At 30.9% G+C, this 26,500-nt stretch overlaps 1 protein-coding gene across 1 annotated transcript in view; it reads right to left on the minus strand.

Moving 5' to 3' along the window:
- Window positions 1–1,146: 1,146 nt before the first annotated feature.
- rhbg (Rh family B glycoprotein) overlaps window positions 1,147–26,500 on the minus strand; it is a 50,702-nt gene continuing 25,348 nt past the window's right edge. Inside the window, exons 7-10 of the mRNA XM_062062622.1 lie at window positions 25,086–25,219; window positions 24,842–24,963; window positions 4,792–4,865; window positions 1,147–1,655 (exon numbers count right to left, since the gene is read on the minus strand). Of these exons, the coding sequence (XP_061918606.1) occupies window positions 1,578–1,655; window positions 4,792–4,865; window positions 24,842–24,963; window positions 25,086–25,219 (408 nt within the window). The 3' untranslated portion in view covers window positions 1,147–1,577. The remainder of the gene's footprint in view (window positions 1,656–4,791; window positions 4,866–24,841; window positions 24,964–25,085; window positions 25,220–26,500) is intronic.

Genomic DNA, 26,500 nt, shown 5'->3' on the forward strand with positions numbered 1-26,500 from the left:
TATACATATATACATATATATATATATATATATGTATATATATATATATATATATATATATATATATATATATATATATATATATATATATATATATATATATATATATATATATATATATATATATATATATATATATATATGTATACATATATATATATATATATATATACATTGGTTTGATTTTTTGTATAATAACTAGGGAAGGTTGTTTGCATAGGGTCATATAAGATGATGCTATATATGGTCTTGATGCAACAAAAACATTTTTTAATAAAATATATATATATGTCTGTTGACACTTTGTGTTGGTTTGATTTTTTTTGCATAATGACTATATATATATATATATATATATATATATGTGTATATATATATATATATATATATATATATATATATATATGTGTGTACATATATATATATATATTATATATATATACATATATATATGTATACATTATATATATATATATATATATATATATATATACACATATATACATACATACATACATACATATATATATACATATATATATACATATATATATATATACATACATACATACATACATACATACATACATACATACATATATATATATATATACATATATATATGTATACATATATATACATATGTGTGTGTGTGTGTGTATATATATATATATATATATACATATATATATACATATATACATATATATATACATATATATATATATATATATATATATATATATATATATATATATATATATATATATATATATATATATATATATATATATATATATATATATATATATATATATATATTGGTTTGATTTTTTTTGTATAATGACTAGGGAAGGTTGTTTGCATAGGGTCATATAAGTTGATGCTATATATGGTCTTGATGCAAAAACAATAATTGTAATAAAATATATATATATAATGTCTGTTGAATAAGCGGTAGAAAATGGATGGATGGATGGATATATATATATATATATATATATATATATATATATATATATATATATATATATATATATATATATATATATATATATATATATATAGTCAAAAAGTTTGGACACCCAATATATTTGCATACGTACTCATTCTCAATGCGCGCTATTAAATATGATTCAGCTGTCACACGCTTAGACCGTTTATTTTTGGAAAAAAGCAACACATTGTTGAGCCTAAAAAAAAAAAAGTATACAAAATATGAAACAATTAGGGCTGATTAAATGAGAAGTCATACATTTTAATAGGACTGATAAAAAGAGAAAACCCCTGACCTACAGTAAGTGATAATACAAAATAAAACAGTAGGACCTTTAAAAGGTTTTTTAGAGATGTTAGTGTGTAACTTTAACTTCTAGAAGAGTCTTTGGTGTGAGGCTGGCAGCCAGCTGACGTCATCAAACAGTCACGACCGCTCGGCAAGCCGGCAGCACGTCGCCCTCTAGTGGTAAAAACCTGTACTAGTGTCCTTTTTGGGGGGGGGGGGCGGGACATGCAGATGTACCTGCGCAACCTACGCCAAGACGTATCCAGGTGCGTGCGCATGCGCGCGTGTCCGTCTAACCGTTGAGTTTCTCGCACTCAGCAGAGACCACCGTGGTCAGCTGGTCGTCGTGACCCTCCTCGTCCCCGGGCACCTTGAGGACAAACAGTAGTGAATACAACAAGAAATGTGGTGCATTGTGGGTAATTGGTGATGGCATCCTGACTGTTGTTGTTGTTGTTTTTTTTTTTTAAACTATCATCTTTAAAAGTCCACATGCGTGTTGCCGTCACGCTGTGGAGGTGTGCGTCATCTGCTGGCCATTTAGTGGTACTGCGCACCTTTCATTTTTAATGCCGCACTGCCCTCTGGTGGCCATAATTACTCAACGCATGCTTACTCATACTAACGTGTAGAACCTAAATGAAGTGGTATAGTGCAGTGTTTTTTAACCTTTTTTTTAGCCTTTTTTGAGCCTTTTTTGCTTGAAAAAATGTGGCGGCACACCACCAGCAGACATCATTAAAAAACGCAACTCAGTCGACAATAAAAAGTCGTTGTCGCAATTGTTGGATATGACTTTAAACCACAACCAAGCATGCATCACTATAGCTCTTGTCTCAAAGTAGGTGTACTGTCACCACCTGTCACATCACACCCTGACTTATTTGGAGTTTTTTGCTGTTTTCCTGTGTGTAGTGTTTTAGTTCTTGTCTTGCGCTCCTATTTTGGTGGCTTTTTCTCTTTTTTTTGGTATTTTCCTGTCGCAGTTTTATGTCTTCCTTTGAGCGATATTTCTACTTTGTTTTAGCAATCAAGAATATTTCAGTTGTTTTTATCCTTCTTTGCGGGGACACTGTTGATTGTCATGTCGTGTTCGGGATGTACTTTGTGGACGCCGTCTTTGCTCCACAGTAAGTCTTTGCTGTCGTCCAGCATTCTGTTTTTGTTTACTTTGCAGCCAGTTCAGTTTTAGTTTCGTTCTGCGTAGCCTTCCCTAAGCTTCAATGCCTTTTCTTAAGGGCACTCACCTTTTGTGTATTTTTGGTTTAAGCGTTAGATACCTTTTTACCTGCACCCTGCCTTCCGCTGCTTCCGACATCTACAAAGCAATTAGCTACCTGCTGCCACCTACTGATATGGAAGAGTATTACACGGTTACTCTGCCGAGCTCTAGACAGCATCGACACTCAACAACAACACATCATTTGCAGATTATAATTACTGCTTTGCAAAAAATATTTTTAACCCAAATAGATGAAATGACATAATCTCCCACGGCACAGTGGTTGAAAAAAACTGGTATAGTCTACTGCTGTCCCGATACCTATATTTTTTTTTGGCCCGATATCGGTACCAAAATATATATCCATACTTTTCAGTAGTTTTCGGTACTTTTGTAAATAAAGGGCACCACAAAAAAATGGCATTATTGGCTTTATTATATAATATATGCGTACTTTCTCCAAAAACAAGTGGTATAGTCTACTGTTGTCCTGATAGTAACGATATTGTTACCAAAATGTATTTTGATACTTTTTGGTACTTTTCTAAATAAAGGGGACCACAAAAAAAAATGGCATTATTGGCTTTATTTTAACAAAAAAATCTTAGGGTTTATTAAACTTATGTTTCTTACTGCAAGTTTTTCCTTAAATAAAATAGTGAACATACAAGACAACTTGTCTTTTAGTAGTAAGTAAACAAACAAAGACTCCTAATTTAGTCTGCTGACATATGCAGTAACATATTGTGTCATTTATACACCTATTATTTTGTCAACATTATTAAGGACAAGCGGTAGAAAATGGATTATTAACTTACTTGTTCATTTACTGTTAATATCTGCTTACTTTCTCCAAAAACAAGTGGTATAGCCTACTAATGTCCTGATACCAATAGTCTTTTTTGTACCGATATCGGTACCAAAATATATTTCGATACTTTTCGGTACTTTTCAAAATAAAGGGGACCACAACAAATTTAATTATTGGCTTTATTTTAACAAAAAATATTAGTGTACATTAAACATATGTATATTATTGCAAGTTTGTCCTTAAATAAAATAGTGAACATACAAGACAACTTGTCTTTTAGTAGTAAGTAAACAAACAAAGGCTCCTAATTTAGTCTGCTGACATATGCAGTAACATATTGTGTCATTTATACACCTATTATTTTGTCAACATTATTAAGGACAAGCGGTAGAAAATGAGTTATTAATCTACTTGTTCATTTACTGTTAATATCTGCTCACTTTCTCCAAAAACAGGTGGTATAGTCTACTAATGTCCTGATACCAATAGTCTTTTTTGTACCGATATCGGTACCAAAATATGTTTCGGTTCTTTTCGGTACTTTTCAAAATAAAGGGGACCACAACAAATTTAATTATTGGCTTTATTTTAACAAAAAATATTAGTGTACATTAAACATATTGTTATTATTGCAAGTTTGTCCTTAAATAAAATAGTGAACATACAAGACAACTTGTCTTTTAGTAGTAAGTAAACAAACAAAGGCTCCTAATTTAGTCTGCTGACATATGCAGTAACATATTGTGTCATTTATACACCTATTATTTTGTCAACATTATTAAGGACAAGCGGTAGAAAATGTATTATTAATCTACGTGTTTGTGAAAGACTTGCTCTTCCGGGTTCTTCAGACCACCAATTAATATAAGCCAGCCCAGGTGTGCCATGTACGCACCTGTCGCTAATCTCGAAACCGGTCCTGGCACACCCCGCTTCGCTGCAGGTCCGCAGGCCACGCCCCCCCCACAGTGTTCATTTACTGTTAATATCTGTTTACTTTCTCTTTGAACATGTTCTATCTACACTTCTGTTAAAATGTAATAATCACTTATTCTTCTGTTGTTTGATACTTTACATTAGTTCTGGATGATACCACAAATTTGGGTATCGATCCGATACCGAGTAGTTACAGGATCATACATTGGTCATATTCAAAGTCCTCATGTGTCCAGGGACATATTTCCTGAGTTTACAAACATAATATGCATTTTTTTTAAAACGAAAGAAGATGTTGTGATGCCTAAAAATATTGACGTAATCATAGTAGTATCGACTAGATACGCGCCTGTACTTGGTATCTTTACAGTGGATGTTAGGTGTCGATCCACCGGTACTTTTTGGAGGCGGTATAGCACAGAATATGGTTCATTAGTATGGCGGTACTATACCGTACAACCCTAGTCAGGTTTATGGTTTATGATTGAAGTTGGGACAACTCCAACATGGAGCTTGATTCCAAAGAGAAACACTTACTTCCCAGTAGACGCTGTCCTCGTAGCAGATGGTGTCAGGCGGCGCACCAAAGACCGGCAACTTCATGATGAAGCCTAAAATACCACAGGTGTTTTTAATTGCTTATAATTAGGACTGACGAGAACCAAGTATCGGCCACAGTTGTGACAGATGATATCGTTGTCTTTCATGAACCTCAATGAAAACAACTCATTTGTTATTTCAAAAACCTGAAATCAAACACATCATGTTGGTTCAATCCTGTTTAGGGCCGTCCCATATTGAGTATTGGCCGATATCCATCGATTCGATACGATATCAGCACAGATTTACCATGAGTTGATTAACGTGGACCCCAACTTAAACAAGTTGAAAAACTTATTGGGGTGTTACCATTTAGTGGTCAATTGTACGGAATATGTACTGTACTGTGCAATCTACTAATAAAAGTTTCAATCAATCAATCAATCAATCAATCACCGTGCATATTTGTATTATTTTGTAGTGAAAAGACTAATAATAATAATAATAATAGATTTTATTTGTAAAAAGCACTTTACATTGAGTAAACAAACTCAAAGTGCTACAGTGTATTAAAAAAATAAAAATAAAAAGATAATAAAAAATTAAATTCAATAAAAACTAGAACAGCCAAATAGCTAAAACTAGTATGCATATATCTAAAAAAAAAAAAAAAAAAAGGCTTTTTAAAAAAGAAGGGTTTTTAAGCCTTTTTTAAAAGCATCCACAGTCTGTGGTGCCCTCAGGTGGTCAGGGAGAGCGTTCCACAGACCGGGAGTGGCGGAGCAGGAAGCCCGGTCTCCCATAACTAAATGAAATGAAACGGAGAACAATGGTAGGTATTGACAACATTAACCTATTTATTATCAACAATGTGAAATGGTTTTATGCCGTCTTTTAGTTGGAGTGGAATGGCAGTTTTTTTTTGCTTTTTTTTAAGTCATTAAATGGCACAGTAAGTTGTATGATGCGGACACGTTTGTTACTGGATACTTTAAAAAAAAAAAAAATCTAAATAGTCTCATTTATTTGTGCTGCAAACATTTTTGGTCTAACTATTATAGTTTTTAACCTATTAACGTTTCAGTTTTTTTTCCCCCTATGTTATTAACATGTAATTAATGTGTTATTATTCATATATGTCAAAGTCTCCCCCAAACATGTCTCATTTGTTTTTGCCCTAACTATTACAGTTTTTAAGTTATTAACGTTTATTAAACTTAATTAAAGTTGATTTTATAGGTCAATTAAAAGGTTAGCGAGCCCCCACTCTCTTCAAATTGAGCCCAAATTAAACCAAAATAGTCTCAATTGTTTGTGCTGAAAAATAATTTGGTCTAACCATTACAGTTTCGTGTTTTTTTATGTTATTAACATGTAATTGACGTGTTATTATCCATAAACGGTCCCCAACTATGTCAAAGTCTCCCCAAACGTGTCTCATTTGTTTGTGCTGCAAAATATTTTGGTCTAACTATTATATTTTTTACGTTACTAACGTTTTATAGTTTCTATGTTATTAACATGTAATTGACGTGTTATTATTCATAAACAGTCCCCAACTATGCCAAAGTCTCCCCAAACGTGTCTCATTTGTTTGTGCTGCAAAATATTTTGGTCTAACTATATTTTTTACGTTACTAACGTTTTATAGTTTCTAATGTATTGCAATATTTTTTTGGTCTAGCTATTATAGTTTTTAAGTTAACTTTTCTATTTTTTTTAATGTTATTAACATGTAATTAACGTGTTATTATTCATAAACAGTGCCCAACTATGTCGAAATCTCCCCAAACGTGTCTCATTTGTTTGTGCTGCAAAATATTTTGGTCTAACTATTATATTTTTTACGTTACTAACGTTTTATAGTTTCTATGTTATTAACATGTAATTAATGTGTTATTATTCATAAACGGTCCCCATTTATGTCAAAGTCTCCCCAAACGTGTCTGATTTGTTTGTGCTGCAAAATATTTTGGTCGAACTATTGTAGTTTTTACGTTATTAACGTTTCATAGTTTCTATGTTATTAACATGTAATTAACGTGTTATTATTCCTTAACAGTCCCCAACTATGTCAAAATCTCCCCAAACATGTCTCATTTGTTTGTGCTGCAAAATATTTTGGGTTTATTATAGTTTTTAAGTTATTAACGTGTTATAGTTTCTATGTTATTAACCTGTAATAACGTGTTATTATTCATAAACAGTCCCCAACTATGTCAAAGTCTCCCCAAACGTGTCTCATTTGTTTGTGCTGCAAAATATTTTGGTCTAACTATTATAGTTGTTAAGTTAACAATTCATGTTTTTTTCTACGTTATTAACATGTAATTAACATGTTATTATTCATAAACAGTCCCCAACTATGTCAAAGTCTCCCTAAACATGTCTCATTTGTTTGTGCTGCAAAATATTTTGGTCTACTATATTTTTTACGTTACTATTTTGTTATAGTTTCTATGTTATTAACATGTAATTAACATGTTATTATTCATAAACAGTCCCCAACTATGTCAAAGTCTCCCCAAACGTGTCTCATTTGTTTGTGCTGCAAAATATTTTGGTCTACTATTTTTTTACGTTACTAACTTTTTATAGTTTCTATGTTATTGCAATTTTTTGGGGGTGTAACTATTATAGTTTTTAAGTTATTAATGCTTTATGGTTTTTATGTTATTAACATGTAATTAACGTGTTATTATTCATAAACAGTCCCCAACTATGTCAAAGTCTCCCCAAACATGTCTCATTTGTTTGTGCTGCAAAATATTTTTGGTCTATTACAGTTTTTAAGTTATTAACGTTTTATAGTTGTTGTTATTAACATGTAATTAACATGTTATTATTCATAAACAGTCCCCAACTATGTCAAAGTCTCCCCAAACATGTCTCATTAGTTTGTGCTGAAAATATTTTGGTCTATTATAGTTTTTAAGTTATTAACGTGTTATAGTTTCTATGTTATTAACCTGTAATAACGTGTTATTATTCATAAACAGTCCCCAACTATGTCAAAGTCTCCCCAAACGTGTCTCATTTGTTTGTGCTGCAACATATTTTGGTCTACTATTTTTTTTACGTTACTAACTTTTTATAGTTTCTATGTTATTGCAATTTTTTGGGGGTGTAACTATTATAGTTTTTAAGTTATTAATGCTTTATAGTTTCTATGTTATTAACATGTAATTAATGTGTTATTATTCATAAACAGTCCTCAACTATGTCAAAGTCTCCCCAAACATGTCTCATTTATTTGTGCTGCAAAATATTTTTGGTCTATTACAGTTTTTAAGTTATTAACGTTTTATAGTTGTTGTTATTAACATGTAATTAACATGTTATTATTCATAAACAGTCCCCAACTATGTCAAAGTCTCCCCAAACGTGTCTCATTTGTTTGTGCTGCAAAATATTTTGGTCTAACTATTATAGTTGTTAAGTTAACAATTCATGGTTTTTTCTATGTTATTAACATGTAATTAACATGCTATTATTCATAAACAGTCCCCAACTATGTCAAAGTCTCCCCAAACGTGTCTCATTTGTTTGTGCTGCAAAATATTTTGGTCTACTATATTTTTTACGTTACTATTTTGTTATAGTTTCTATGTTATTAACATGTAATTAACGTGTTATTATTCCTTAACAGTCCCCAACTATGTCAAAGTCTCCCCAAACATGTCTCATTTGTTTGCGCTGCAAAATATTTTGGTCTACTATATTTTTTACGTTACTATTTTGTTATAGTTTCTATGTTATTAACATGTAATTGACGTGTTATTATTCATAAACAGTCCCCAACTATGTCAAAGTCTCCCCAAACATGTCTCATTTGTTTGTGCTGCAAAATATTTTGGGTTAATTATAGTTTTTAAGTTATTAACGTGTTATAGTTTCTATGTTATTAACATGTAATTAACATGTTATTATTCATAAACAGTCCCCAACTATGTCAAAGTCTCCCCAAACGTGTCTCATTTGTTTGCGCTGCAAAATATTTTGGTCTACTATATTTTTTACGTTACTATTTTGTTATAGTTTCTATGTTATTAACATGTAATTGACGTGTTATTATTCATAAACAGTCCCCAACTATGTCAAAGTCTCCCCAAACGTGTCTCATTTGTTTGTGCTGCAAAATATTTTGGTCTAACTATTATAGTTGTTAAGTTAACAATTCATGGTTTTTTCTATGTTATTAACATGTAATTAACATGTTATTACTCATAAACAGTCCCCAACTATGTCAAAGTCTCCCCAAACATGTCTCATTTGTTTGTGCTGCAAAATATTTTGGGTTAATTATAGTTTTTAAGTTATTAACGTGTTATAGTTTCTATGTTATTAACATGTAATTAATGTGTTATTATTCATAAACAGTCACCGACTATGTCAAAGTCTCCCCAAACGTGTCTCATTTGTTTGTGCTGCAAAATATTTTGGTCTACTATATTTTTTACGTTACTATTTTGTTATAGTTTCTATGTTATTAACATGTAATTAACGTGTTATTATTCATAAACAGTCCCCAACTATGTCAAAGTCTCCCCAAACGTGTCTCATTTGTTTGCGCTGCAAAATATTTTGGGTTAATTATAGTTTTTAAGTTATTAACGTGTTATAGTTTCTATGTTATTAACATGTAATTAACGTGTTATTATTCCTTAACAGTCCCCAACTATGTCAAAGTCTCCCCAAACGTGTCTCATTTGTTTGTGCTGCAAAATATTTTGGTCTAACTATTATAGTTGTTAAGTTAACAATTAATGGTTTTTTCTATGTTATTAACATGTAATTAACATGTTATTATTCATAAACAGTCCCCAAATATGTCAAAGTCTCCCTAAACATGTCTCATTTGTTTGTGCTGCAAAATATTTTGTTCTACTATATTTTTTAGGTTACTATTTTGTTATAGTTTCTATGTTATTAACATGTAATTAACGTGTTATTATTCCTTAACAGTCCCCAACTATGTCAAAGTCTCCCCAAACGTGTCTCATTTGTTTGCGCTGCAAAATATTTTGGGTTAATTATAGTTTTGAAGTTATTAACGTGTTATAGTTTCTATGTTATTAACATGTAATTAATGTGTTATTATTCATAAACAGTCCCCAACTATGTCAAAGTCTCCCCAAACATGTCTCATTTGTTTGCGCTGCAAAATATTTTGGGTTAATTATAGTTTTTAAGTTATTAACGTGTTATAGTTTCTATGTTATTAACATGTAATTAACGTGTTATTATTCATAAACAGTCCCCAACTATGTCAAAGTCTCCCCAAACATGTCTCATTTGTTTGTGCTGCAAAATATTTTGGGTTAATTATAGTTTTTAAGTTATTAACGTGTTATAGTTTCTATGTTATTAACATGTAATTAACATGTTATTATTCATAAACAGTCCCCAACTATGTCAAAGTCTCCCCAAACGTGTCTCATTTGTTTGTGCTGCAAAATATTTTGGTCTACTATATTTTTTACGTTACTATTTTGTTATAGTTTCTATGTTATTAACATGTAATTAACGTGTTATTATTCCTTAACAGTCCCCAACTATGTCAAAGTCTCCCCAAACGTGTCTCATTTGTTTGCGCTGCAAAATATTTTGGGTTAATTATAGTTTTTAAGTTATTAACGTGTTATAGTTTCTATGTTATTAACATGTAATTAACGTGTTATTATTCATAAACAGTCCCCAACTATGTCAAAGTCTCCCCAAACGTGTCTCATTTGTTTGTGCTGCAAAATATTTTGGTCTACTATATTTTTTACGTTACTATTTTGTTATAGTTTCTATGTTATTAACATGTAATTAACGTGTTATTATTCCTTAACAGTCCCCAACTATGTCAAAGTCTCCCCAAACATGTCTCATTTGTTTGCGCTGCAAAATATTTTGGGTTAATTATAGTTTTTAAGTTATTAACGTGTTATAGTTTCTATGTTATTAACATGTAATTAACGTGTTATTATTCATAAACAGTCCCCAACTATGTCAAAGTCTCCCCAAACATGTCTCATTTGTTTGTGCTGCAAAATATTTTGGGTTAATTATAGTTTTTAAGTTATTAACGTGTTATAGTTTCTATGTTATTAACATGTAATTAACATGTTATTATTCATAAACAGTCCCCAACTATGTCAAAGTCTCCCCAAACGTGTCTCATTTGTTTGTGCTGCAAAATATTTTGGTCTACTAAATTTTTTACGTTACTATTTTGTTATAGTTTCTATGTTATTAACATGTAATTAACGTGTTATTATTCCTTAACAGTCCCCAACTATGTCAAAGTCTCCCCAAACGTGTCTCATTTGTTTGTGCTGCAAAATATTTTGGTCTAACTATTATAGTTGTTAAGTTAACAATTCATGTTTTTTTCTATGTTATTAACATGTAATTAACATGTTATTATTCATAAACAGTCCCCAACTATGTCAAAGTCTCCCCAAACGTGTCTCATTTGTTTGTGCTGCAAAATATTTTGGTCTACTATTTTTTTTACGTTACTAACTTTTTATAGTTTCTATGTTATTAACATGTAATTAACGTGTTATTATTCCTTAACAGTCCCCAACTATGTCAAAGTCTCCCCAAACATGTCTCATTTGTTTGTGCTGCAAAATATTTTGGGTTAATTATAGTTTTTAAGTTATTAACGTGTTATAGTTTCTATGTTATTAACATGTAATTAACATGTTATTATTCATAAACAATCCCCAACTATGTCAAAGTCTCCCCAAACGTGTCTCATTTGTTTGTGCTGCAAAATATTTTGGTCTACTATATTTTTTACGTTACTATTTTGTTATAGTTTCTATGTTATTAACATGTAATTAACGTGTTATTATTCCTTAACAGTCCCCAACTATGTCAAAGTCTCCCCAAACATGTCTCATTTGTTTGTGCTGCAAAATATTTTGGGTTAATTATAGTTTTTAAGTTATTAACGTGTTATAGTTTCTATGTTATTAACATGTAATTAACATGTTATTATTCATAAACAGTCCCCAACTATGTCAAAGTCTCCCCCAAACATGTTTCATTTGTTTGTGCTGCAACATATTTTGGTCTATTTCAGTTTGTTATTAACGTTTTATAGTTATGTTATTAACATGTAATTAACATGTTATTATTCATAAACAGTCCCCAACTATGTCAAAGTTTCCCCAAACATGTCTCATTTGTTTGTGCTGCAAAATAATTTTGTCCATCATATTTTTTACGTTACTAATGTTTTATAGTGTCTATGTTTTTGCAATTTTTGGGGGGTCTAACTATTATAGTTTTTAACTTATTGACGTTGTTATGTTATTAACAGGTAATTAACGTGTAATTATTCATAAACAGTCCCCAACTATGTCAAAGTCTCCCCAAACGTGTCTCATTTGTTGGTGCTGCAAAATATTTTGGTCTAATATAGTTTTTATGTTAACGTTTCATGTTTTTTTTTTAAATGTTATTAACATGTAATTAACATGTTATTATTCATAAACAGTCCCCAACAATGAGAAAGTCTTCCCAAACGTGTCTCATCTGCTCGTACTTCAAAATATTTTGGTGTATTATATTTTTTATGTTACTAACGTTTTATAGTTTCTATCTTATTGCAATTTTTGGGGGGGTCTAGTTATTAAGTTATTGACGTTCTTATGTTATTAACAGGTAATTAACGTGTTATTATTCATAAACAGTCCCCAACTATGTCAAAGTCTCCCCCAAACATGTTTCATTTGTTTGTGCTGCAACATATTTTGGTCTATTTCAGTTTGTTATTAACGTTTTATAGTTATGTTATTAACATGTAATTAACATGTTATTATTCATAAACAGTCCCCAACAATGAGAAAGTCTTCTGCTCGTACTGCAAAATATTTTGGTGTATTATATTTTTTATGTTACTAACGTTTTATAGTTTCTATCTTATTGCAATTTTTGGGGGGGTCTAGTTATTAAGTTATTGACGTTCTTATGTTATTAACAGGTAATTAACGTGTTATTATTCATAAACAGTCCCCAACTATGTCAAAGTCTCCCCAAACATGTCTCATTTGTTTGTGCTGCAAAATATTTTGGGTTAATTATAGTTTTTAAGTTATTAACGTGTTATAGATTCTATGTTATTAACATGTAATGAACGTGTTATTATTCATAAACAGTCCCCAACTATGTCAAAGTCTCCCCAAACGTGTCTCATTTGTTTGTGCTGCAAAATATTTTGGTCTACTATTTTTTCTACGTTACTAACTTTTTTTAGTTTCTATGTTATTGCAATTTTTTGGGGGTGTAACTATTATAGTTTTTAAGTTATTAATGCTTTACGGTTTTTATGTTATTAACATGTAATTAACATGTTATTATTCATAAACAGTCCCCAACTATGTCAAAGTCTCCCCAAACGTGTCTCATTTGTTTGTGCTGCAAAATATTTTGGTCTACTATATTTTTTACGTTACTATTTTGTTATAGTTTCTATGTTATTAACATGTAATTAACGTGTTATTATTCATAAACAGTCCCCAACTATGTCAAAGTCTCCCCAAACATGTCTCATTTGTTTGTGCTGCAAAATATTTTGGTATACTATATTTTTTACGTTACTATTTTGTTATAGTTTCTATGTTATTAACATGTAATTAACGTGTTATTATTCATAAACAGTCCCCAACTATGTCAAAGTCTCCCCAAACGTGTCTCATTTGTTTGTGCTGCAAAATATTTTGGTCTACTATATTTTTTACGTTACTATTTTGTTATAGTTTCTATGTTATTAACATGTAATTAACGTGTTATTATTCATAAACAGTCCCCAACTATGTCAAAGTCTCCCCAAACGTGTCTCATTTGTTTGTGCTGCAAAAAATGTTGGTCTACTATATTTTTTACGTTACTATTTTGTTATAGTTTCTATGTTATTAACATGTAATTAACGTGTTATTATTCATAAACAGTCCCCAACTATGTCAAAGTCTCCCCAAACGTGTCTCATTTGTTTGTGCTGCAAAATATTTTGGTCTACTATTTTTTTTACGTTACTAACTTTTTATAGTTTCTATGTTATTGCAATTTTTTGGGGGTGTAACTATTATAGTTTTTAAGTTATTAATGCTTTATGGTTTTTATGTTATTAACATGTAATTAACGTGTTATTATTCATAAACAGTCCCCAACTATGTCAAAGTCTCCCCAAACGTGTCTCATTTGTTTGTGCTGCAAAATATTTTGGTCTAACTATTATAGTTGTTAAGTTAACAATTCATGGTTTTTTCTATGTTATTAACATGTAATTAACATGTTATTACTCATAAACAGTCCCCAACTATGTCAAAGTCTCCCCAAACATGTCTCATTTTTTTGTGCTGCAAAATATTTTGGGTTAATTATAGTTTTTAAGTTATTAACGTGTTATAGTTTCTATGTTATTAACATGTAATTAATGTGTTATTATTCATAAACAGTCACCGACTATGTCAAAGTCTCCCCAAACGTGTCTCATTTGTTTGTGCTGCAAAATATTTTGGTCTACTATATTTTTTACGTTACTATTTTGTTATAGTTTCTATGTTATTAACATGTAATTAACGTGTTATTATTCATAAACAGTCCCCAACTATGTCAAAGTCTCCCCAAACATGTCTCATTTGTTTGCGCTGCAAAATATTTTGGGTTAATTATAGTTTTTAAGTTATTAACGTGTTATAGTTTCTATGTTATTAACATGTAATTAACGTGTTATTATTCCTTAACAGTCCCCAACTATGTCAAAGTCTCCCCAAACGTGTCTCATTTGTTTGTGCTGCAAAATATTTTGGTCTAACTATTATAGTTGTTAAGTTAACAATTAATGGTTTTTTCTATGTTATTAACATGTAATTAACATGTTATTATTCATAAACAGTCCCCAAATATGTCAAAGTCTCCCTAAACATGTCTCATTTGTTTGTGCTGCAAAATATTTTGTTCTACTATATTTTTTAGGTTACTATTTTGTTATAGTTTCTATGTTATTAACATGTAATTAACGTGTTATTATTCCTTAACAGTCCCCAACTATGTCAAAGTCTCCCCAAACGTGTCTCATTTGTTTGCGCTGCAAAATATTTTGGGTTAATTATAGTTTTGAAGTTATTAACGTGTTATAGTTTTTATGTTATTAACATGTAATTAATGTGTTATTATTCATAAACAGTCCCCAACTATGTCAAAGTCTCCCCAAACATGTCTCATTTGTTTGCGCTGCAAAATATTTTGGGTTAATTATAGTTTTTAAGTTATTAACGTGTTATAGTTTCTATGTTATTAACATGTAATTAACGTGTTATTATTCATAAACAGTCCCCAACTATGTCAAAGTCTCCCCAAACATGTCTCATTTGTTTGTGCTGCAAAATATTTTGGGTTAATTATAGTTTTTAAGTTATTAACGTGTTATAGTTTCTATGTTATTAACATGTAATTAACATGTTATTATTCATAAACAGTCCCCAACTATGTCAAAGTCTCCCCAAACGTGTCTCATTTGTTTGTGCTGCAAAATATTTTGGTCTACTATATTTTTTACGTTACTATTTTGTTATAGTTTCTATGTTATTAACATGTAATTAACGTGTTATTATTCCTTAACAGTCCCCAACTATGTCAAAGTCTCCCCAAACGTGTCTCATTTGTTTGCGCTGCAAAATATTTTGGGTTAATTATAGTTTTTAAGTTATTAACGTGTTATAGTTTCTATGTTATTAACATGTAATTAACGTGTTATTATTCATAAACAGTCCCCAACTATGTCAAAGTCTCCCCAAACGTGTCTCATTTGTTTGTGCTGCAAAATATTTTGGTCTACTATATTTTTTACGTTACTATTTTGTTATAGTTTCTATGTTATTAACATGTAATTAACGTGTTATTATTCCTTAACAGTCCCCAACTATGTCAAAGTCTCCCCAAACATGTCTCATTTGTTTGCGCTGCAAAATATTTTGGGTTAATTATAGTTTTTAAGTTATTAACGTGTTATAGTTTCTATGTTATTAACATGTAATTAACGTGTTATTATTCATAAACAGTCCCCAACTATGTCAAAGTCTCCCCAAACATGTCTCATTTGTTTGTGCTGCAAAATATTTTGGGTTAATTATAGTTTTTAAGTTATTAACGTGTTATAGTTTCTATGTTATTAACATGTAATTAACATGTTATTATTCATAAACAGTCCCCAACTATGTCAAAGTCTCCCCAAACGTGTCTCATTTGTTTGTGCTGCAAAATATTTTGGTCTAACTATTATAGTTGTTAAGTTAACAATTCATGATTTTTTCTACGTTATTAACATGTAATTAACATGTTATTATTCATAAACAGTCCCCAACTATGTCAAAGTCTCCCTAAACGTGTCTCATTTGTTTGTGCTGCAAAATATTTTGGTCTACTATATTTTTTACGTTACTATTTTGTTATAGTTTCTATGTTATTAACATGTAATTAACGTGTTATTATTCATAAACAGTCCCCAACTATGTCAAAATTTCCCCAAACATGTCTCATTTGTTTGTGCTGCAAAATAATTTTGTCTATCATATTTTTTACGTTACTAATGTTTTATAGTGTCTATGTTTTTGCAATTTTGGGGGGGTCTAACTATTATAGTTTTTAACTTATTGACGTTGTTATGTTATTAACATGTAATTAACGTGTAATTATTCATAAACAGTCCCCAACTATTTTAAAGTCTCCCCAAACATGTCGCATCTGTTTGTGCTGCAAAAATATTTTGGTCTAACTATTATAGTTGTTAAGTTAACAATTCATGGTTTTTTCTATGTTATTAACATGTAATTAACATGTTATTATTCATAAACAGTCCCCAACTATGTCAAAGTCTCCCTAAACGTGTCTCATTTGTTTGTGCTGCAAAATATTTTGGTCTACTATATTTTTGACGTTACTATTTTGTTATAGTTTCTATGTTATTAACATGTAATTAACGTGTTATTATTCCTTAACAGTCCCCAACTATGTCAAAGTCTCCCCAAACGTGTCTCATTTGTTTGTGCTGCAAAATATTTTGGTCTAACTATTATAGTTGTTAAGTTAACAATTCATGTTTTTTTCTATGTTATTAACATGTAATTAACATGTTATTATTCATAAACAGTCCCCAACTATGTCAAAGTCTCCCCAAACGTGTCTCATTTGTTGGTGCTGCAAAATATTTTGGTCTAATATAGTTTTTATGTTAACGTTTCATGTTTTTTAAAAATGTTATTAACATGTAATTAACATGTTATTATTCATAAACAGTCCCCAACAATGAGAAAGTCTTCCCAAACGTGTCTCATCTGCTCGTACTGCAAAATATTTTGGTGTATTATATTTTTTATGTTACTAACGTTTTATGGTTTCTATTTTATTGCAATTTTTGGGGGGGTCTAGTTATTAAGTTATTGACGTTCTTATGTTATTAACATGTAATTAAGGTGTTATTATTCATAAACAGTCCCCAACTATGTCAAAGTCTCCCCAAACATGTCTCATTTATTTGTGCTGCAAAATATTTTTGGTCTATTACAGTTTTTAAGTTATTAACGTTTTATAATTGTTGTTATTAACATGTAATTAACATGTTAATATTCATAAACAGTCCCCAACTATGTCAAAGTCTCCCCAAACGTGTCTCATTTGTTTGTGCTGCAAAATATTTTGGTCTACTATTTTTTTTACGTTACTAACTTTTTATAGTTTCTATGTTATTGCAATTTTTTGGGGGTGTAACTATTATAGTTTTTAAGTTATTAATGCTTTATGGTTTTTATGTTATTAACATGTAATTAACATGTTATTAATCATAAACAGTCCCCAACTATGTCAAAGTCTCCCCAAACGTGTCTCATTTGTTTGTGCTGCAAAATATTTTGGTCTAACTATTATAGTTGTTAAGTTAACAATTCATGTTTTTTTCTATGTTATTAACATGTAATTAACATGTTATTATTCATAAACAGTCCCCAACTATGTCAAAGTCTCCCCAAACATGTCTCATTTATTTGTGCTGCAAAATATTTTTGGTCTATTACAGTTTTTAAGTTATTAACGTTTTATAGTTGTTGTTATTAACATGTAATTAACATGTTATTATTCATAAACAGTCCCCAACTATGTCAAAGTCTCCCCAAACATGTCTCATTAGTTTGTGCTGAAAATATTTTGGTCTATTATTGTTTTTAAGTTATTAACGTGTTATAGTTTCTATGTTATTAACCTGTAATAACGTGTTATTATTCATAAACAGTCCCCAACTATGTCAAAGTCTCCCCAAACGTGTCTCATTTGTTTGTGCTGCAACATATTTTGGTCTACTATTTTTTTTACGTTACTAACTTTTTATAGTTTCTATGTTATTGCAATTTTTTGGGGGTGTAACTATTATAGTTTTTAAGTTATTAATGCTTTACGGTTTTTATGTTATTAACATGTAATTAAGGTGTTATTATTCATAAACAGTCCCCAACTATGTCAAAGTCTCCCCAAACGTGTCTCACTTGTTTGTGCTGCAAAATATTTTGGTCTACTATATTTTTTACGTTACTATTTTGTTATAGTTTCTATGTTATTAACATGTAATTAACGTGTTATTATTCCTTAACAGTCCCCAACTATGTCAAAGTCTCCCCAAACATGTCTCATTTGTTTGTGCTGCAAAATATTTTGGGTTAATTATAGTTTTGAAGTTATTAACGTGTTATAGTTTCTATGTTATTAACATGTAATTAACATGTTATTATTCATAAACAGTCCCCAACTATGTCAAAGTCTCCCCAAACGTGTCTCATTTGTTTGTGCTGCAAAATGTTTTGGTCTAACTATTATAGTTGTTAAGTTAACAATTCATGTTTTTTTCTATGTTATTAACATGTAATTAAAATGTTATTATTCATAAACAGTCCCCAACTATGTCAAAGTCTCCCTAAACGTGTCTCATTTGTTTGTGCTGCAAAATATTTTGGTCTACTATATTTTTTACGTTACTATTTTGTTATAGTTTCTATGTTATTAACATGTAATTAACGTGTTATTATTCCTTAACAGTCCCCAACTATGTCAAAGTCTCCCCAAACGTGTCTCATTTGTTTGTGCTGCAAAATATTTTGGGTTAATTATAGTTTTTAAGTGATTAACGTGTTATAGTTTCTATGTTATTAACATGTAATTAACATGTTATTATTCATAAACAGTCCCCAACTATGTCAAAGTCTCCCCAAACGTGTCTCATTTGTTTGTGCTGCAAAATATTTTGGTCTAACTATTATAGTTGTTAAGTTAACAATTCATGGTTTTTTCTATGTTATTAACATGTAATTAACATGTTATTATTCATAAACAGTCCCCAACTATGTCAAAGTCTCCCCAAACATGTCTCATTTGTTTGCGCTGCAAAATATTATGGGTTAATTATAGTTTTTAAGTTATTAACGTGTTATAGTTTCTATGTTATTAACATGTAATTAACGTGTTATTATTCATAAACAGTCCCCAACTATGTCAAAGTCTCCCCCAAACATGTTTCATTTGTTTGTGCTGCAATATATTTTGGTCTATTTCAGTTTGTTATTAACGTTTTATAGTTATGTTATTAACATGTAATTAACATGTTATTATTCATAAACAGTCCCCAACTATGTCAAAGTCTCCCCAAACGTGTCTCATTTGTTTGTGCTGCAAAATAATTTTGTCTATCATATTTTTTACGTTACTAATGTTTTATAGTGTCTATGTTTTTGCAATTTTTGGGGGGTCTAACTATTATAGTTTTTAACTTATTGACGTTGTTATGTTATTAACAGGTAATTAACGTGTAATTATTCATAAACAGTCCCCAACTATGTCAAAGTCTCCCCAAACGTGTCTCATTTGTTGGTGCTGCAAAATATTTTGGTCTAATATAGTTTCTATGTTAACGTTTCATGTTTTTTTTAAATGTTATTAACATGTAATTAACATGTTATTATTCATAAACAGTCCCCAACAATGAGAAAGTCTTCTGCTCGTACTGCAAAATATTTTGGTGTATTATATTTTTTATGTTACTAACGTTTTATAGTTTCTATCTTATTGCAATTTTGGGGGGGGGTCTAGTTATTAAGTTATTGACGTTCTTATGTTATTAACAGGTAATTAACGTGTTATTATTCATAAACAGTCCCCAACTATGTCAAAGTCTCCCCAAACGTGTCTCATTTGTTTGTGCTGCAAAATATTTTTGGTCTATTATAGTTTTTAAATTATTAGCGTTTTATAGTTTTTATGTTATTAACATGTAATTAAGGTGTTATTAATCATAAACAATCCCCAACTATGTCAAAGTCTCCCCAAACGTGTCTCATTTGTTTGTGCTGCAGAATATTTTGGTCTAACTATTATAGTTTTTAAATTATTAACATTGCATTGTTATGTTATTAACATGTAATTAACGTGTTATTATTCATAAACAGTCCCCAACTATGTCAAAGTCTCCCCCAAACATGTTTCATTTGTTTGTGCTGCAACATATTTTGGTCTATTTCAGTTTGTTATTAACGTTTTATAGTTATGTTATTAACATGTAATTAACATGTTATTATTCATAAACAGTCCCCAACTATGTCAAAGTTTCCCCAAACATGTCTCATTTGTTTGTGCTGCAAAATAATTTTGTCTATCATATTTTTTACGTTACTAATGTTTTATAGTGTCTATGTTTTTGCAATTTTTGGGGGGTCTAACTATTATAGTTTTTAACTTATTGACGTTGTTATGTTATTAACAGGTAATTAACGTGTAATTATTCATAAACAGTCCCCAACTATGTCAAAGTCTCCCCAAACGTGTCTCATTTGTTGGTGCTGCAAAATATTTTGGTCTAATATAGTTTTTATGTTAACGTTTCATGTTTTTTTAAATGTTATTAACATGTAATTAACATGTTATTATTCATAAACAGTCCCCAACAATGAGAAAGTCTTCTGCTCGTACTGCAAAATATTTTGGTGTATTATATTTTTTATGTTACTAACGTTTTATAGTTTCTATCTTATTGCAATTTTTTGGGGGGGTCTAGTTATTAAGTTATTGACGTTTTTATGTTATTAACATGTAATTAACGTGTTATTATTCATAAACAGTCCCCAACTATGTCAAAGTCTCCCCAAACGTGTCTCATTTGTTTGTGCTGCAAAATATTTTTGGTCTATTATAGTTTTTAAATTATTAGCGTTTTATAGTTTTTATGTTATTAACATGTAATTAAGGTGTTATTATTCATAAACAGTCCCCAACTATGTGAAAGTCTCCCCAAACGTGTCTCATTTGTTTGTGCTGCAAAATATTTTGGTAGACTATATTTTTTACGTTACTATTTTGTTATAGTTTCTATGTTATTAACATGTAATTAACGTGTTATTATTCATAAACAGTCCCCAACTATGTCAAAGTCTCCCCAAACGTGTCTCATTTGTTTGCGCTGCAAAATATTTTGGGTTAATTATAGTTTTTAAGTTATTAACGTGTTATAGTTTCTATGTTATTAACATGTAATTAACATGTTATTATTCATAAACAGTCCCCAACTATGTCAAAGTCTCCCCAAACGTGTCTCATTTGTTTGTGCTGCAAAATATTTTGGTCTACTATATTTTTTACGTTACTATTTTGTTATAGTTTCTATGTTATTAACATGTAATTAACGTGTTATTATTCCTTAACAGTCCCCAACTATGTCAAAGTCTCCCCAAACATGTCTCATTTGTTTGTGCTGCAAAATATTTTGGTCTAACTATTATAGTTGTTAAGTTAACAATTCATGGTTTTTTCTATGTTATTAACATGTAATTAACGTGTTATTATTCATAAACAGTCCCCAACTATGTCAAAGTCTCCCCAAACGTGTCTCATTTGTTTGTGCTGCAAAATATTTTGGTAGACTATATTTTTTACGTTACTATTTTGTTATAGTTTCTATGTTATTAACATGTAATTAACGTGTTATTATTCATAAACAGTCCCCAACTATGTCAAAGTCTCCCCAAACATGTCTCATTTGTTTGCGCTGCAAAATATTTTGGGTTAATTATAGTTTTTAAGTTATTAACGTGTTATAGTTTCTATGTTATTAACATGTTATTAACATGTAATTAACATGTTATTATTCATAAACAGTCCCCAACTATGTCAAAGTCTCCCCCAAACATGTTTCATTTGTTTGTGCTGCAACATATTTTGGTCTACTATATTTTTTACGTTATTATTTTGTTATAGTTTCTATGTTATTAACATGTAATTAACGTGTTATTATTCATAAACAGTCCCCAACTATGTCAAAGTCTCCCCAAACGTGTCTCATTTGTTTGTGCTGCAGAATATTTTGGTCTAACTATTATAGTTTTTAAATTATTAACATTGCATTGTTATGTTATTAACATGTAATTAACGTGTTATTATTCATAAACAGTCCCCAACTATGTCAAAGTCTCCCCCAAACATGTTTCATTTGTTTGTGCTGCAACATATTTTGGTCTATTTCAGTTTGTTATTAACGTTTTATAGTTATGTTATTAACATGTAATTAACGTGTTATTATTCATAAACAGTCCCCAACTATGTCAAAGTTTCCCCCAAACGTGTCTCATTTGTTTGTGCTGCAAAATAATTTTGTCTATCATATTTTTTACGTTACTAATGTTTTATAGTGTCTATGTTTTTGCAATTTTTGGGGGGGTCTAACTATTATAGTTTTTAACTTATTGACGTTGTTATGTTATTAACAGGTAATTAACGTGTAATTATTCATAAACAGTCCCCAACTATGTCAAAGTCTCCCCAAACGTGTCTCATTTGTTGGTGCTGCAAAATATTTTGGTCTACTATAGTTTTTATGTTAACGTTTCATGTTTTTTTTAAAATGTTATTAACATGTAATTAACATGTTATTATTCATAAACAGTCCCCAACAATGAGAAAGTCTTCTGCTCGTACTGCAAAATATTTTGGTGTATTATATTTTTTATGTTACTAACGTTTTATAGTTTCTATCTTATTGCAATTTTTTGGGGGGGGTCTAGTTATTAAGTTATTGACGTTCTTATGTTATTAACAGGTAATTAATGTGTTATTATTCATAAACAGTCCCCAACTATGTCAAAGTCTCCCCCAAACGTGTCTCATTTGTTTGTGCTGCAAAATATTTTGGGTTAATCATAGTTTTTAAGTTATTAACGTGTTATAGTTTCTATGTTATTAACATGTAATTAACGTGTTATTATTCATAAACAGTCCCCAACTATGTCAAAGTTTCCCCCAAACATGTTTCATTTGTTTGTGCTGCAACATATTTTGGTCTATTTCAGTTTGTTATTAACGTTTTATAGTTATGTTATTAACATGTAATTAACATGTTATTATTCATAAACAGTCCCCAACTATGTCAAAGTTTCCCCAAACGTGTCTCATTTGTTTGTGCTGCAAAAGAATTTTGTCTATCATATTTTTTACGTTACTAATGTTTTATAGTGTCTATGTTTTTGCAATTTTTGGGGGGTCTAACTATTATAGTTTTTAACTTATTGACGTTGTTATGTTATTAACAGGTAATTAACGTGTAATTATTCATAAACAGTCCCCAACTATGTCAAAGTCTCCCCAAACGTGTCTCATTTGTTGGTGCTGCAAAATACTTTGGTCTAATATAGTTTTTATGTTAACGTTTCATGTTTTTTTTTAAATGTTATTAACATGTAATTAACATGTTATTATTCATAAACAGTCCCCAACAATGAGAAAGTCTTCCCAAACGTGTCTCATCTGCTCGTACTGCAAAATATTTTGGTGTATTATATTTTTTATGTTACTAACGTTTTATAGTTTCTATCTTATTGCAATTTTTGGGGGGGGGTCTAGTTATTAAGTTATTGACGTTCTTATGTTATTAACAGGTAATTAACGTGTTATTATTCATAAACAGTCCCCAACTATGTCAAAGTCTCCCCAAACGTGTCTCATTTGTTTGTGCTGCAAAATATTTTGGGTTAATTATAGTTTTTAAGTTATTAACGTGTTATAGTTTCTATGTTATTAACATGTAATTAATGTGTTATTAATCATAAACAGTCCCCAACTATGTCAAAGTCTCCCCAAACGTGTCTCATTTGTTTGTGCTGCAAAATATTTTGGTCTAACTATTATAGTTTTTAAGTTATTAACGTGTTATAGTTTCTATGTTATTAACATGTAATTAACATGTTATTATTCATAAACAGTTCCCAACTATGTCAAAGTCTCCCCAAACGTGTCTCATTTGTTTGTGCTGCAAAATATTTTGGTCTAACTATTATAGTTGTTAAGTTAACAATTCATGGTTTTTTCTATGTTATAAACATGTAATTAACATGTTATTATTCATAAACAGTCCCCAACTATGTCAAAGTCTCCCCAAACGTGTCTCATTTGTTTGTGCTGCAAAATATTTTGGGTTAATTATAGTTTTTAAGTTATTAACGTGTTATAGTTTCTATGTTATTAACATGTAATTAACGTGTTATTATTCATAAACAGTCCCCAACTATGTCAAAGTCTCCCCAAACGTGTCTCATTTGTTTGTGCTGCAAAATATTTTTGGTCTATTATAGTTTTTAAATTATTAGCGTTTTATAGTTTTTATATTATTAACATGTAATTAAGGTGTTATTAATCATAAACAGTCCCCAACCATGTCAAAGTCTCCCCAAACGTGTCTCATTTGTTTGTGCTGCAGAATATTTTGGTCTAACTATTATAGTTTTTAAATGATTAACATTGCATTGTTATGTTATTAACATGTAATTAAGGTGTTATTATTCATAAACAGTCCCCAACTATGTCAAAGTCTCCCCAAACGTGTCTCATTTGTTTGTGCTGCAAACATTATGAACTTCACACCCCTTATTTGTGTCTAAAAGAGGTGGGGAACAGCACCACCCTCTTAACGACATGAAAGCACCACCTGGTGCACAGAGTCGAGGGTGTTGGTGCGAGGTCAACCCACCTACGATGAGCCCCCCCAGGAGGGCGATGCCCAGGGTCACGGCCAGGGAGATGGCTTGTCGGAGCCCCTGGAAGGAGGCCTCCACGTCTCCACTCGCCACATCCGGGAACACGTCCGCCATGCTGGGGACAAACGCCGTCATGTGACCTTTTTGGTTTGTTTGAGCATGTCAAAGCCACAAACTAAATACTCGGCCTTGTTGCGTCATCATCCAAACGACACACAAAAACCAAAGAAAAAGTACCCTTCTCCGTAGATGTCCGAGGTTGCCAGGGCGGCGGTGACCGCCCCCACGATGGCGCCCAGGACGCCCGGCATGCCGTGCAGGTTGTGGACCCCACAAGTGTCCTGGATCTTCAGCTTCTCCTCCAAGATGGGCTGAAACAAAAACCCGATTTAATACTTTTATGCTTTGATCGTGTTTTTGCAGCCGAGTGAGCGTCTGTCTTGTGGATGCCATCTTTGTTTCTGCCGACTGGCGTGGTAAACCAGCGCCACCTAGTGGACCGAAAAGACCATTTTCTGCACATAAAGAATAGCGTGCGTTGGTATTATACATGAATACTACAGTGTTGTTCGTTAACACATTATAACGGGACTGTCTGTGAACGTGGCTCGTCATTACAATCCGTACAGTAGATGGCATTGTAACTTTGATACCATACCGATGTTGGAGCCTTGAATATCGACCGATATTGACATGAACACGAATCATACATACAGTTGAATCTCGGAATATTATAATAATAATAATAATAATAATAGATTTTATTTGTAAAAAGCACTTTACATTGAGTAAATAACCTCAAAGTGCTACAGAGTATTAAAAAAAATAAAAATATGTATTATCATTTATTTTTTGGGTATTTAATTGTTGTATTTGTAGATATTACTTTGTTGTTGTTTTTTTTTTGCTGTTACTTTCTTTTCGGGGGGTGTCGGGTGGTATGGGTGGGATATAAACAAAAAACATTTGGACATTTAGGGCAGACAACAGTTATAAGATGTATGTGAATATGATGTAATGGATAGGAATGTCTGATGCTGGATGTCAATAAAAATAAAATTAAAAAAAATAAAATTAAATAAAATTAAATAAAAAGATAATAAAAAAATAAATTTAAATAAAAACTAGAACAGTCAAATAGCTAGAACTAGTATGCATATATCTAAAAAAAAAGTGGGTTTTTAAAAAAAAAAAGAAGGGTTTTTAAGCTATTTTTAAAAGCATCCACAGTCTGTGGTGCCCTCAGGTGGTCAGGGAGAGCGTTTCACAGACTGGGAGCGGCGGAGCAGAAAGCCCGGTCTCCCATTGTTCGTAGCTTTGTCCTCGGAGGTCGGAGGAGGTCAGCCTGTCCGGAGCGGAGGTGTCGTGTGGAGGGTTATGGAGAATATGGTGCAAAGGCTCGTTTATGCAAAACCCAAAACCAGTTAAGTTGACACGTTGTGTTATATTCAATTGAATAGACCGCAAAGACAAGATATTTAATGTTCAAACTGAGGAAAAAAGGCGCATTTTTACCACTGTGTTACATGGCCTTTCCTTTTAACAACACCCAGTAAAGGTTTGGGAACTGAGGAGACACATTTTTGAAGCTTCTCAGGTGGAATTCTTTCCCATTCTTGCTTGATGTACAGCTTAAGTTGTTCAACAGTCCG

Source organism: Entelurus aequoreus, linkage group LG11 (assembly GCF_033978785.1).
Source record: "Entelurus aequoreus isolate RoL-2023_Sb linkage group LG11, RoL_Eaeq_v1.1, whole genome shotgun sequence".
NCBI lineage: Eukaryota > Metazoa > Chordata > Actinopteri > Syngnathiformes > Syngnathidae > Entelurus > Entelurus aequoreus.